The sequence below is a fragment of the Mytilus galloprovincialis genome, chromosome 1 (genome assembly GCF_965363235.1).
Source record: "Mytilus galloprovincialis chromosome 1, xbMytGall1.hap1.1, whole genome shotgun sequence".
NCBI classification, from domain to species: Eukaryota; Metazoa; Mollusca; class Bivalvia; order Mytilida; family Mytilidae; genus Mytilus; species Mytilus galloprovincialis.
Window position 1 is genome coordinate 58,681,539 of NC_134838.1, and position 14,682 is coordinate 58,696,220.

The following is a 14,682-nucleotide window of genomic DNA, read 5'->3' on the forward strand; positions in this document are numbered from 1 at the left end:
GTGTTTGCTTTTTCTATATTGGTTACAGGTATAGGGGAGGGTTGAGATCTCACAAAACATCTTTTACCTCGCTGCGTTTTTGCGCTTTCCCAAGTCTGGAGCCTCTGGTCTTTGTTAGTCTTGTATATTTTTTATTTTTATTCTAGTTCATTTACATATTTTGGAGTCTAGTATGATGTCCATTATCAGTACACATTTTTGTTTAGGGGCCAGCTGAAGTACGCCTCCGGGTTCGGGATTTTCTCGTTGTGTTTAAAACCTTTCGGCTTTTTTTTGTGCTCTTTGGTCGGGTTGTTGTTCCTTCGACACATTTACCATTTCCATTCTCAATTTGATTGCTTGTCAAAATGCTTTTTTCAAGGCACATATTATTTGTTTAATTTGTGTAATAATGAGTATCGCCAATTTTTAGGAATGTTTTCTTTGGTTGTGATACGTATTTGGCATATAGTTGATGCTATTGGGGTTTACTATGCAAGCGACTGGGGTTTTACACGACATTACGTTCTATCTTTTTTCCTTGTTTTCATTTGTATGGTGCAGTTTATTTATTGACAGTTTTCTGTGTGGCCATTACTAAAAATAAAAATAAATTATAGGAACAAAATAACTAGTGTTTCTTTTTATTATCAAAGCTAAGTGAATTATAATACTTAAGTGAACATTTGTAACTCTCTACGGGAGTGTACAAAGGTCTGTACTGTAACATTTTTCTAGCTTTTGAATCGTCGAACGACAGCGCTAAATTTGTATATATAAGTGTTGCTGTTGTTACTGGAAATTGCACTTTCTTCAATGGTGACATTAAAAACAGTAAAATGTGAATAAAACTTATCAGTACATACAGAATCCAATAAGGAACAAACGACCGATACAATGATATATTGAATGAATCAAAGTATGGTTTACAAAACTGCATCATTGATTTATTAGGACTGTTATCTTTAATAAGAAAGGCTTCGCCTCCAAGCGTTTTATCTGACCTCATTGCTTTATAAGCACATACAAAAGCCCAAGCTATATTTCCAACGTAAACAAGACAACATGCTCCATTGCCACAAAAATCAATCATGATCTTTTTGTTTTGCAGTCCAGCTTCTATAGCCTGAGGTATAAAATGTTGATCAAGCTCTCCATAAATTACCATTGGTCGCAAAGAAATGGTTCGAAATGCAATACCTGTAAAGAAATCTACATAAATATATGTACAATGCTATTAACAAAATTTAAGCAAGAATCTTTAAATAAAAGTGCATGTATTACAGAATGAAGCTTAACCGTAGCATCATAGACTCCGTATTGCTCACTTTAAATTGATGATTAATGGTTTAATGTGCAATGGCAAATATTAATATGCATGGAGACCAACAATTTAATTATGCATTAAGTAAAGGTTAGTTCTTCAGAGTAGATGGACAGGCTGGGTGAACATACAGGAAATGTGGGATGCTCCTAAATACAAATTGAAAGTATTTAGTTAAGGGCAGAAATTTAGTCTCGCAAAATGCTGCTTGCGGACCCCATAAAAGTGTTTGCAAGGGTTCGCTGATGTACAGAGACTTCGGATTCAAATTTTTATTCTGTCCAAAAGTGACAGCGTAAAAACGGTTAATATAAAAAAAGAAGATCTGGTATGATTGCCAGAGAGACAACTCTCCACAATAGAACATATGCATTTTTTAGCATTAAACGGTAAAATGTCAAAACTATGTCATCAACAACGAATATTGTTTATGACATTTAATAGTAACCAGTACATTTACCAGTACTTATTAATTTCAGCTAAATGTCACTCAGTAAACACCTCTGAAAACGGATAAAAAACCGGTAGTTTAAAAGAAATTATCCTGTCAAGGTATGCAATTCGGTCAAACGTACGTTAATTCAAAATGCATATCATGCACATTTGTTATCTGAAACAATTTATAATCTGTTAATCATATTAGTTTTTCCTTTCTTTGTTTACATAAACCAGGCAGTTGGTTATCTCGTTTGAAATGTTTTATTTTGGATCCTTTTTTTCTAAATATAGCTTGATAAGCGGTATAGGTTTTGCTCATTGTTAAAGGCCTTTCAGTGACCTAAAGTGGCTAACCTAACAAACTAAACACAATGTTTCTAAGCACTAAACCGTACAATGGCAACTGAACACTTTTTACAGTTTAATTCACATACCGTTTGGAAGAAGTTTGTTGTTCATACTTAGAACGGCTCTTTCTCCTGCTTGTTTAGTCCTGGCATATTCCCCAAAAAGTAATCTATCTGGTTTTGTATTTGCTTCGTTACCATTGACTATGTCATGGTATCCTTGCATTACATCAATAGTACTACAATGGATAAACATCTCGACTTTGTTCTGATAGCACGCCTCCAATAAAAGTTTCGTCCCTTTATAAAGAGAAACCATATATTTGTACTTAAAATAATTATAAGGGTCATCTCTGTAATTAAGATTGTATGATTCCGTGCAGGGATTTGTCTATAGTAGGTAAAATAAAAAAAAATCAATGTCCTTGCTCAAGGGAAGTCGGTTTAAGGACAAATAGGTTTTCATTTAATTGAAGATATGTCATTATAATTAAATGCTTTTTTACAAGTTTTGTCGATATCAAAGTCATGTAATACTTCAAATTTCACAAAAAGATGAATTTATTATTTTTACTTGAAAAGTTAAATTTTGCTAGCAAACACTAAGTCTTGTGCATTTCTTTATAAAGAAAATCCTAGATTTTATCCAAATCTTCTGAAATGAACTGCTATTCAATCATTGCAACTCCGTATATATACGAAATTCGTCGACAGGTTTTCTGAACGCAGATACCTTAACCATGACACCTTTCGTTATTTATGTGATAAAGATACAATGGATAAGCGTTGATTCTTGAAAAAAGAAACCAATCGCACATCGCAAGTGGGTGCATGGGAAAAACCGCGATGAAACAACGTGAAAGCAAGATAGTATTAATCGATTCTGAAATTGGTATGACAAAATAAACCCAAATTTAAATCCCTCCATCATTTCACTTATTTGTTCACGTACTGAGTCGTACTCCATGATTCTGTGTTTAATGATTATCAAAAGGTAACTTCGACACCAAGGCATGAAAGTTAATTAGCAGCCGAAGTTTTCGATCATTCAATTGGTTAGGTTTTCTGTCGTATATGCATACATTGGTTCAAAAACTTCGAATCCTTAACATTACAAATGCCAAACACTGGTTTGACCATGACTTGAAAAGAGGGACGAAAGATACCAGAGGGACAGTCAAACTCATAAATCGAAAATAAACTGACAACGCCATGGCTAAAAATGAAAAAGACAAACAGACAAACAATAGTACACATGACACAACATATAAAACTAAAGAAAATGCAACACGAATATCACCAAAAACTAGGGGTTATCTCAGGTGCTCCGAAAGGGTAAGCAGATCCTGCTCCACATGTGGCACCCGTCGTGTTGCTCATGTTATAACAAATCCGGTAAATAGTCCAATTTGGTAGGTCACATTCATGAAAGGGAAGGGGATTGTAGTTACGACGTAAGGAACGTATCCGATATCATTTGTGAAACGGTTATTCCATAACGGTCAACCAACTCGTGATGGCGTCCGTAAAATTTACGAAGGGATGCTTTCAACTTCACTCTTTGGAACTCTTGGTTTAATAGTTTCCTTGTGAGCAGCAATCCTCTATCAAGAAAGTCATGATAGGAAATGCAAGCACGGGAATATCGTACCAATTGGGAGATATATACCCCGTATGCAGATGCTGCTGGAATGTTGCTTCTTAGAAATGGAAAGTTCACAATGGGAAAGCTGAAATCATCTGTTTTGTCGTTAAGTTTTGTTTTCAATCGACCCTCATTGTCAATTTCTAGATGTAAGTCAAGATATCAGGCCGACTTAACTGTATCTGTAGTATCCTTTATCTCTAGTTCGATGGAATAGATGCGTTCAACATAGTCACCAAATTTTGAATTATTTAGTGAAAGAACACCATCTATGTAGCGGAAAGTAGAGTCAAAGGATATTGCTAAATTCTTATCTTTCTTCCTAAAAAGTTCCTGTATGAAGTCAGCCTTATAATAATAAAGAAACAAGTCGGCAAGAAGAGGGGCACAATTTGTTCCCATTGGAATGCCGACAGTCTGTTGAAAAACACGTCCTCCGAACGTAACAAATATGTTGTCAATCAAGAAATCAAGCATCTTGATGTCAGTTTCAGAGAATTTTTTGTTTGAATCAAAGTGAGCCTTTACAAAGTAGGATTTATCCCTCCCTAAAACAAGATACTTGTATCTACGTTGATCATTCTTTTCTTTTTTTGAAACAAAACAATAACAACTCTTTCAATATGTCTTTTAGTTTGGAATGTGGAATACTTGTGTAAAGTGTAGAAAAGTCAAATGTTTTAATACTACTTCAAGATGAAAGAGAGTTAGATTGTATGTACTCTAAAAGATCTTTGGAACTTTTAAGTATCCACATCTGATTCACACCACCTCTAGAATAGGCAGTTTCGCAATAACTCTGAAGCCCGTCTTTGATTGCTGATAGAATAGATTTTGATAATTAAGAAAGAGGTTTTGTGGAGCACTTGGAAGACCCATCAATATACCGTTGTTTGTAAGGACACTTGTGTAGTTTAGGTACATTTTTGTATCCAATACAGTGATGGAAGATCCAGTTATTCATCTTTAATTGAAATTCCAAAGGAACATAGAACAGACCTATGATTATCCATGATTTCCTCTTTGGTAAGTGTCGTGAGGGTATATGTTGAGTTTCCAAGTGAATTGTCAATACCTATTTCGTTTATCAAGAAGTTAATGTAATGAGTTTTACACACAAAAACTATGTTGTTTGGGGCTTTATCTGCGGGAACAACAACATATTTGTCATGGAGGTAGGATAAGTGTTTTGCAACATGTGGGTCTTTGATTGACGTAGCATGGGCATTAAAAAGACCCATTCAGTTTCTTAATTCGGACATGTATCAACGACCTCACTGCCTTAATCCATTCGGAAAGAGTGTCTACGTCTTCCTTCTCGCGCTTAGTCCGTTGCCTGGCATAATCCTTGACTGAATACATCAAAAAAAATTTAAGTTGTATTTCCAATTGATGGATTTAGGCTCACGATATTTCAGACCTTTCGATAATACATTTCGTAGGGAAGTGTTATTAACAATGTTGAGGTCACCGGTAATAACGTGGCCAGCCGGATTATATGTGAATTAGGAAATAGCACAAGTGCATTGAATCAGGAGGTTTAGACTTGAAGTCGTCAATATTGAGATCCTGCAAAATGTGTTTGTAATTGAAAATTTTAGTTGCAATAGGTTTGGTATAGGTATAAGAAATGATTGGTACAGACTGATATTTGGAATAAGGAGGTATTTTCGATTGAACTAATTTATGATGAAGGATATTGCCTAAGTTGACGCCATCGAGACTTTTGTTGGCAAAGGAAAGATTAAGAAAAGATCTTTTCTCTTTTTCATCTTTTCCAATGCGAACTGTCTTGAAAAGTCTGTGACTTGCAATATCCGAAATTATAGCTGTAAGTCTGTATTGGTTTGAATGAGGGTTTGTAACAGTGGTTTCCAAACACAAATTGAGCAGAGAATGAAGTTTAGAAAGGGGTGATGAATAAAGTTTCGTGCGAATGTGATGAATACCTAACGGCTTTTGTATAAATGACAGCAAGTCATTAATAGAGACATCATGCAGAGTAGTTGATGTAAATGACGATGACCATGACTGCGTCTACGTCGAGGAGTAGAGTTGAAACTATTCATCACATTCACCGAGCTACACACAGGACTAGATAGAATACCTATACCATCAATTTTGTCATTGCAACCGGCATATGGTGTCGCAGTTCCCAATGTTTAATTAAACAAACAGCAAATTATTTAGATAACCATTTTACAGGACAGAACGAACATGATGTATGTTCTTTGTCTCCATGAATTCACCTCTAGGTAAAACAACAAAACCTCAAGCAAATTATAACGAAGCTCTATTTACTGTACATACCTTGTCTATTGATTATGTCAAGTTTTTCTTTATCTGGGAATAATCTTACATCAACGTAAGCAGCCGTATGTATAACGCATTGAACGTCTCTGGTGACCTTGACTAATAAATCAACATCTGTTATATTACCAGTGAAGCATACGACTGGTATCTTGTTCTCATATTCTGAAGAAGAAAGAAATTAAACACCTTTTTATACTTATTTTTCGCGTTATATCCTTGTTTTAGGCATCTGTCGTGCTTTCGATGTATTAATTGGTGCTCACTGCCAATTTATACTACCATCCTCCAATGAATTTATTTAGCTGAAGAATGTGCAAATATAAAACTAATGTAGTAAGTTGCAAGTGTAATTAGTTCTAGTGAACTTTATTTTTTTCCTAAAAAGGTAGCCGTCACATGGCTGTTTCATTCATTTTACTAGTATATGCATATATGGTAAAACTACGTCATATTTTATTACGGCTGATAGTCTCTTGTCGTGCATTTTCGGAGTTTAAACTTGGGTGCGATATACCGCCGAGTATATAAAGTGTATATCGTTCGTGTGTAGCTGTGTGGGATTTATAAATACGCAGGCATCATGCCAATCTGCAGGTTCGAATAGGGGAATTACATGTATATCGGCGAAAACCCGTGAAGAGAAAATGCAGTTGCGCTCTTTGTATATGTCTCTAAAGTGTTGCAAAGGTGGCATGTTGCAAACAAGTTACATTTAAGTACACAAACCCAGCTTCTGTTCAAATTTCTGAAGATCTAGAACTCTGATTTCTTTAATTTCATTTACATATTCCTGGAAGTGTTTGATTATGTGCTGCCCCACACATCCACTACCTCCTGTTACCAAAATCTTCGTCATGTCAAGTCTGTGTTCACGAGTTTATCCTGTAATGATGCTACTATATACTCCAAATATGTTTGACAATAGACAGTCATATGAACGATTATATGAAATGACTGTAATTACCTGAAAGTAATAAAAAGAAACTAGAGGCTCTAAAGAGCTCGTGTCGCTCACATTTGTCCATGTGCATATTCAACAAAGGACACTTTCCAACATTGTAGATAATAATAGAATTCATGACAAAATATCCCTTTTGCTGACCTTGTATTGCTGATTATTTGTTCTGTTTAGTTTCTATTTATCTTCTTTAGGGTTTTTGCTCAAAACACAAAAGAGTGCAAAGAAAATTCCTCGTTTCTGGGTAATCACTCCTATAGAGAGTGACAGTCTACTAACTGTATTAGCCGGAAATTTTGGTTTGATAGAAGATTTTGTCTTGCTGACCTTTTTTTTCTCAGTGTCTATCATGATTTTTAAGATAGAAGCCAAAAATGGAAAAAAAATGGTAAAAAAAAATTGTAATTTCAGGACAATAACTCATGTAGGACTCGTCTGACAGTTTTTACGTATTTTTACAATTGGAAGAAGCTCAACATTCTTAACAGATTAGCAACTGTCAGATTTTCTCTATCTAAAACGGTTTTCAAAATAATAGACAAAATTTGCATTTTACCCCTCTACTAGTTTTGCGGCATGTCGGCCATCATGGTTGGCAGGGGGTTATTAAACACATTTTAAAACTAGATACTCCAATTAAATGATTATTGTGGCCAAGTATGGTTAAATTTCCAAATTGGCCATTAGTTTCAGAGAAGATTTTTGTAAAATTTAACAGATGACGACAGACGCCAAATGATGGTACATGTATAGCGACAGAAGCAAACAAAACTTGTTATGCATTAAGATCCTTTTTTTTAACTGGATCTACATTGATCTACATTGTCAGCATGCAGTGTGGTTTTGTTAATAGTCTGTCGAATTCTTATTGATATATACCTATATATATAATGACGTACCTGTTTTTTTTTAATTAAACGATACACTTATAACATTTAAATCTGTGTATGGACGGGTACAATAGACGCATTATATAAACTATGGAAACAAACAAGAACAGGTTTGATATGCAATTATCTGTGACTTGAGTGTTTCTTCTTTGAACCAAAAGTAAATCTTGAAAGAAAATAGTTAAGTGGGTTTTAAATAATGCGTTTTCTTGTCAAAAATCGATACCCAAGTATCATGTCATGCAGGGGTTCTATCTCACAATATATACATCTCACAATGATATTATATGATATATCATAATAATTGAATTTCCTCCCTTTGTGTGAATGCATTATGTTATTTTAAAAACATAATCATGTACAGACTTCTATCAAATCTACTCAGTAAAATAATACAAATAACAAAACATGTCTTTTAAATCAAAATATATAACTAAAGTCGATTTACTTACATATGTTGTCGAATTTAAACAAGAGTGAATCTGATCTGTAAATTTTCGCCGGACGTAATCAAAGTCCTTTAGGTTATTATGTTTTATTGGCGCGTATTTTTAAAACTTGTCATCGGTTCTTCCAATAAATGCATTTATCACAAAAGCAGAATAAATTTATATAGCCATCAAACAAACGTTTAGGGACACACAAAAAACACAAAATAATCAGTATAGCTACATATTAAGCTATGGAACTGTAGCTAGTCAGCAAATTGTCGAAAAAATATGATAACGACCGACCTAAGGGCTATGGTAAGAGGTGGAATATGTTTGGTTTGGAGTATAGAATCATATCTACTCTTATATTGTAAAGATGATTTTCTGATAAGGGACATTCCATTTTGAATTTCCCTTGAAGTTCGGGAGGCTATTTTTATGCCCCCGCACCTGAAAGTTTATGCCATATTGTTTTACCCCTGTCATCCTTCTATCTACCCTTCCGTCCATCCCATTATGGATATTTAGTTATTCCAAATAACTCATAAGTATAAATTATACTGGCATTGAGGTGTATATGGTTATCATATAACTCCTCCTATTGTGAACCATAGACCTATCTGCGCCCATGCTCAGTCAACTTTGTGTGTTTTAAAATAACACTTTGCATCTGCGGGGCATCATTTGTGTCTCCCATACAAAATAATATCTCAACGAAAATCCTACATTGATCGAATTCCTTATAATATAATTATTTAAGATTGGAGTGCAGGGGCATCACTGTGTCTAGTTGTTATTTTACTTGATTCTAGGCACTTTATAAAAATTCTAAAGCCTAGGTACAATTTGCAGTTATCACACAAAAACAGACATATATATCTAAGCCACTGGAAAATAAAATGAAAGCAGGAAGTCCGGGAAGAGGGAAGCTTAACCATTATATATATGTAAAAAAAAGTTTTATAAAATATTTGCAAGCATAAAAAAAAATTAATTCTGACAACGCTTCACCGATAATTTATGCCACTGCCATATATGTATACAGTTGTCTTGAGTTATGCCATTTCAATTGATATTTTATGGTGTGTCTTTTTATGTTGTGATGTTACACTATTGTTTCAGATAAGGATGATAATGGTACCTATTAAAACGTTTAAACCCGCTGCAATTGTTTAAACCGGTCCTAAATCTAATGTCCTCGTTTGAATGGTTTTACAAGTCATTTCAGGGCCCTTAAAAGCTTGCTGTTCGGTGTGAGGTAAAACTCTGTGTTTAAGACCGCACTTTGACCTATAATTGTTTTCTTTTACAAATTGTGACTTGAATGGAGAGTTCTCATTGACGCTCATACCACTTCTTCTTATTTATATGACATGATGTTCTTAACGTGCAGAGAAAGAGAGATGCACCTATCTTACAAGAATTTAAGGATATACATAGGTCAGTTTGAGGAATTTTTGACAGATGTGAAGACTCCTTTGTTTTCCCCTACGGTTCATTTTATTTCACCTTAGTACACCCTTAATGTCTAAGTTGAATGTCCCTTTGTCTTGGTGCCTTTCGCCATCAATACGCAGCGGGTGCGAGTGCGTATTTATACATCCCGCACACCCATGCACCCAGTCACCCAACGCAAGAAAGCGTTTAACTGTTGGACGGGACAAGTCCCAGAATGACAACATTTCTCTATGCAAGCCAACCCTTAGATGCCAACAATGCGACTATCTCTCCAGTAGTTTCATGAAGTCTTATCGAAGAACGTGTTCTGCATAGAGATAGCATGAGTTGAAGTATTTCCCTTGACTGCATGCAGTAAAAAACATTAAAAAATATAAGTTATATATGTGCTATTTACAAATTTTAAAAAATACGCCTGGCTGTCGGCAATATCAAATATTATTCATTTTTATTAATTTTATTTCACGAAACAGTGATAAAAAGTTCATTTTCTTTACCATGTGACTCAATCCTACGGGCTAGAATAAAGAGAACAATATATATCACAATCAGACATATACTGAAAATAAGCACTCCATATGAAAACCACATTGGTGAATACAAATCTATCAAATATCCAAGAAAAATTGGTGTAAGCATTGATCCGCCCGATCCTGTTAGCATGAATAAAGATACCATTTTACCAGAAACCTTAAAGAAATCTTGTTCAGTCCAACACATGAGTGAAGGGAAAAGAATAGATTGACAAAGTCCTGCAATTGGAATAAAAATCCAAATGCCAATTTCAAATTTCATTAAATTCGTAATTAACAGACATACGGAACACACACAATGCATTAAGATATACATTCCGAAGATATATCTTATTCTGAATCTTTTTGTAATACCTATTGCGGTAAACCTCCCAAACGCATGGGAAGCCCAGAATGCTGACGTTGCATATGATCCTAGTGCTTTTGGCCAAGCGAAATGTTCAACCGTAAATGCTGTGAGGTAAAATACAATCGACTTTTCTAAGACCTGAACACAGAAAAATGTAATGCATATAATACCAATGGTTGTCAATCTAATAGATTTTGGCAAATTCGAGCTCAAACGAACAGTTTGTGTCTGCTCTACATTACTGTTCGTTTTATGACACAGGAAATATGAGAATAATAACCCCGACAGCAATGTTATGCCTGCAGATATGACAAATGCTCCATGAATATTTGAATGTTTGTAAATAGTGTCTTGTCGATAACAATCAACATTCATAAATATGTCTGCCGATGAGTTGAAATTATTGGTTGAATTCATTGTTGAATTTCGTAAACATTCCTTTTGTGTTGTCTTTGAATCATCTTGAGGAATCTGTGAATTGAGGAAAGGTGCCATGGCAAGTGGGGAAATAACTGCACCAATTGCAAATGAAAAGTGCAAAGTCTGCATGTATGGTCCACTCTCTGTACCCCATATCTTCAGAATATTGATATTACCTCCTGCAATATATAAATTAATTAATATACGTCATGTATATGTTTGACTAATTATACAATTCTCAATATTCGTTACTTTCTAGCATTTTTTCTTTATTTTTTCTAATTTTAGCAATAATATTGTTTGCAATCAAAACTAGTCACAATTGTTTTTGGAGATTTTAGTCCTCCTTGTTGTTTGTCTGTTGGTCTTTTCTTTTTTTGCCCTGGCGTTGTCAGTTTATTTTTGACTTGTAAGTTTGAATGTCTTTTTGCAACTCTTTTATATGCAAAGTTGACCATGGACGAGTTTAGCTCGTAATTCCTATATATACAGTTGCATGTGAGTTAATAAGCCTAAATTAAACTGTAGTCTATACATGAATGTTTTGTGACATCTTTTCGAAATAACTGCCCCTGATTAAAAATAAAATATTTACACGTCATTGATAAAAGAAGAGTGATATCACAAACCTGCATCTGCAACTCCGTGTGCAAGTCCGCGCACTACAAATACAACAATCATTAGCCCAAAGTGACGACACCAAGGTGTAACAACCGTTACAATGGCGATTAAAATTGTGGAGACGAATAATACGATGATTCGATTGATCTTTTTGAATATCCATCCTGCTACAGCCACTGCAACAAGAAATCCAAGTGAAAATGCTGTAAGGAAATAAGAAGCCTCGTCTAACCTAGTTTTTGTTATGATTTGCAGGTCCAGTAGGGCAGGTCCAAGTTGACTAACATTCCATCCCTGTAAAAGTAACAGTCCAGTGCTCGCATACTTAAAATTATGAATACATTTATATTAGAAAAAAAATCTGCTTTTGTTGTGTTCGAATCATGTCCTTTAGATTTTTACGCTTTCAAACGTGTTTGTTCTCGCGTACTCAAGAACGTGATTAGGGAAATACGTGCTGTAGGCTAAAAAGATTTTTCCAACCTCTCACACGGACACTGATTTACCTTTGACTGCCCTTTATACCGTCGGTTCGTATAGTAACACCATTCTCTCGCCGTTACTTTCTCGTCAAGTTTTAAATTTTAATAAAGTTGAAGACGAAGAACATTTTACATGTCAATGTCCCCTTTATAGAAAAGAGCTTAATGATAATAATTTGATAAGTTGTACAAGTTTCGAAAAGTTAAACATAAAGTGACAAGTTGAATTGGCTTTTAATTCCTGAAAAATATTGCAATTTATATACACAAAAGATTTCTGACACCGTTTACACTTTTAAATAAAATCCAAGGTAACAAGATTCGTGCGTTTTTACGAAGCAGGTCCACAATCACCGTTAACAGTTTACAATACAACTACATATATTTAGAGTAAAATAGTTATCCTGCTCCACATGCATGTGACGGGTGTCACATGTGGAGCAGTATATGCTTACCCTTCCGGGGCACATGAGATCAACCCCAGTTTTTTTGGTGGGGTTCTGACATGTTTTTTAATCTTTAGTTTTCTATGCTGTGTATTGTGTACTATTATTTGTCTATTTGAGATTTTTGTTTTTTAGTCATGGCGTTCAGTTTATTTTCGATCTATAAGTCTGAATGTCCCTCTAGTATTTTTTGCCCCCTTTTAATAGAGATTAGTCGTTGTGTGCATCCGATATTTTTTTTTATTAATATAGATATCACATGCCCTCTGTTATATCAAAGGCAAAATAATGTATTTTACTTAGTCATAAAGAAGAAAGAAGTAAAAAGTACGTTAATTGTGACGAGAGTCATATTAGATGCAAGGGAGATGGGTATAAATTGCGTTAGGAAAAGCCACGGAAAACCCATCATTTTGACTAAAAAATTGACTATAATGTTATCCTCAGCTGAAACCCTGTCTGCATGTGAAAAAGTAATTGTATTTTGCAATCTTCAATTATCATGATGACCATTGGCGGATCCGGGGGGGGGGGTTCCGGGGGTTGGAACCCCCCTTTTTTGGGGCCGATCAATGATTTGAATGGGGGCATATAGTTGGAACCCCCCTTTGTCCTGGGTTGGGAACCCCCCTTTTTAAATTTGAAATGGCTGGACCCGCCCCTGAGAACGTATGTAAAAGTAGTCCTACCCTGTAAAACATCGCACCTGTGATGTCTTTGTTTAATTAAACTAACATACACATTTGAAGAAAAGGGGGTCGGCCTATTACAGGGCTCCTAGAGAAAAATAATGAGGGATGTCACGGGATATGACTATATAGGTCTTGTAGAGGAGAAACAGGCGCTTCTTTTGCGCAAGGTATGAAAGGGCGCTATGTTCAAAAATCTGAAACTAGAACTCAAAATTTGAAAAAAATGGTAAACATATAGTGGGGTCGGCCTATTACAGGGCTCCTAGAGAAAAATAATGAGGGGTGTCACGGGATATGACTATATAGGTCTTGTAGAGGAGAAACAGGCGCTTCTTTTGCGCAAGGTATCAAAGGGCGCTATGTTCAAAAATCTGAAACTAGAGCTCAAAAATTGAAAAAAAATGGTAAAAAACAGGGGGTCGGCCTATTCCAGGGCTTCTAGAGAAAAATTATGAGGGATGTCACGGGGTGTGACTATATAGGTCTTGAAGAGGAGAAACGAGCGCTTCTTTTGCGCAAGGTATCGAAGGGTGCTATGTTAAAAAACTGAAATAAGAGCCAAAAATTTGAAAAAAATGGTAAAAAAATAGGGGGTCGGCATATTACAGGGCTCCTAGAGTAAAATAACGAGGGGTGTCACGGGGTATGACTATATAGGTCTTGTAGAGGAGAAACAGGCGCTTTTTTTGCGCAAGATATCGAAGGGCGCTATGTTCAAAAATCTGAAACTAGTCAACACAGGAAGTAGTGTAAAACATGTGGTCAAACTCGTCTTGAGAAAACTTTCAATTAAAGAATGGAAAAAAATATACGTACCAGGCATGCAAACAAACTGAACAATGCTACCGATAAAGAAACTTTGTGCCGAAACACTACGTCCTTCTTTAGTCTGTCAAAAAACGATACTTTCTCACGTGGTTGGATTCTCGAGCCATTGTGTTCATCTATGACCTTCCGTTTTGAACCATTCTTATCGTCCATTATTATCTTGACTTTGATGTGTCATTGGATATCTGACAGGTGAAATTATTCAAATGTACAAATTTACAAATGTACTTTTCCATCTTGTTACAAACACATTATAAATATGGCATGGATTTGTTGAGAAGTAACACCATAATTATTCTGTATCAGGTTTCTTTGTTGGCTAAATATAGTTTAATCAGGCTTATAGGTCGTTAAATGCTATTGATTATTTTGCAAACAATATTGACTACATGTATTTAGAATAATTTTACGGTCTTACTGGATAGTTTTCGGCTATTTATGAAGGCACATTGAATGTTTTGTCAACGTTTTTTTTGCAATTATACTGTTTTATTTTTTTTAATTAAAAGTTAGTCATTGTAACCGTTT

General features: G+C 35.1%; 2 protein-coding genes across 4 annotated transcripts; both read right to left on the reverse strand.

Annotated features, from left to right (window-relative positions):
* Positions 1–607: 607 nt before the first annotated feature.
* Positions 608–8,414, reverse strand: LOC143079702 (3 beta-hydroxysteroid dehydrogenase/Delta 5-->4-isomerase type 1-like). 2 transcript variants are annotated; one of them, XM_076255220.1, is made up of 5 exons: positions 8,347–8,414; positions 6,773–6,928; positions 6,044–6,208; positions 2,176–2,388; positions 608–1,179 (listed from the first exon to the last, which is right to left on the reverse strand). In XM_076255220.1, the coding sequence occupies exons 2-5, from the start codon at positions 6,900–6,902 to the stop codon at positions 611–613; spliced, it is 1,077 nt and encodes a 358-aa protein (XP_076111335.1). In that variant the 5' UTR covers positions 6,903–6,928; positions 8,347–8,414; the 3' UTR covers positions 608–610. The 2 variants fall into 2 exon arrangements, with proteins under 2 accessions (XP_076111335.1, XP_076111325.1); XM_076255210.1 differs by having other exon boundaries at positions 6,773–7,010; positions 8,347–8,381.
* A 1,805-nt stretch (positions 8,415–10,219) lies between these two features.
* LOC143082913 (sodium-dependent glucose transporter 1A-like) lies at positions 10,220–14,459 on the reverse strand. 2 transcript variants are annotated; one of them, XM_076259041.1, is made up of 3 exons: positions 14,143–14,459; positions 11,715–11,882; positions 10,220–11,264 (listed from the first exon to the last, which is right to left on the reverse strand). In XM_076259041.1, exons 1-3 carry the CDS (start codon positions 14,147–14,149, stop codon positions 10,246–10,248), a joined length of 1,194 nt encoding a protein of 397 aa, XP_076115156.1. In that variant the 5' UTR covers positions 14,150–14,459; the 3' UTR covers positions 10,220–10,245. The 2 variants fall into 2 exon arrangements, with proteins under 2 accessions (XP_076115156.1, XP_076115078.1); XM_076258963.1 differs by having other exon boundaries at positions 11,715–12,000.
* Between the last annotated feature and the right edge of the window lie 223 nt (positions 14,460–14,682).

Coding starts and splice junctions, on each gene's coding strand:
- LOC143079702 (XM_076255220.1), bottom strand. CDS start 6,902: ATGACGAAGATTTTGGTAACAGGAGGTAGTGGATGTGTGGGGCAGCAC. Junction 2,389..6,043: donor TGACATAATCAATAGACAAG/GTATGTACAGTA, acceptor CTCTTTATAAAG/GGACGAAACTTTTATTGGAG. Junction 1,180..2,175: donor CAACAAACTTCTTCCAAACG/GTATGTGAATTA, acceptor ATTTCTTTACAG/GTATTGCATTTCGAACCATT.
- LOC143082913 (XM_076258963.1), bottom strand. CDS start 14,307: ATGGACGATAAGAATGGTTCAAAACGGAAGGTCATAGATGAACACAAT. Junction 12,001..14,142: donor TCAGTTTGTTTGCATGCCTG/GTACGTATATTT, acceptor TTACTTTTACAG/GGATGGAATGTTAGTCAACT. Junction 11,265..11,714: donor ACACGGAGTTGCAGATGCAG/GTTTGTGATATC, acceptor TATATATTGCAG/GAGGTAATATCAATATTCTG.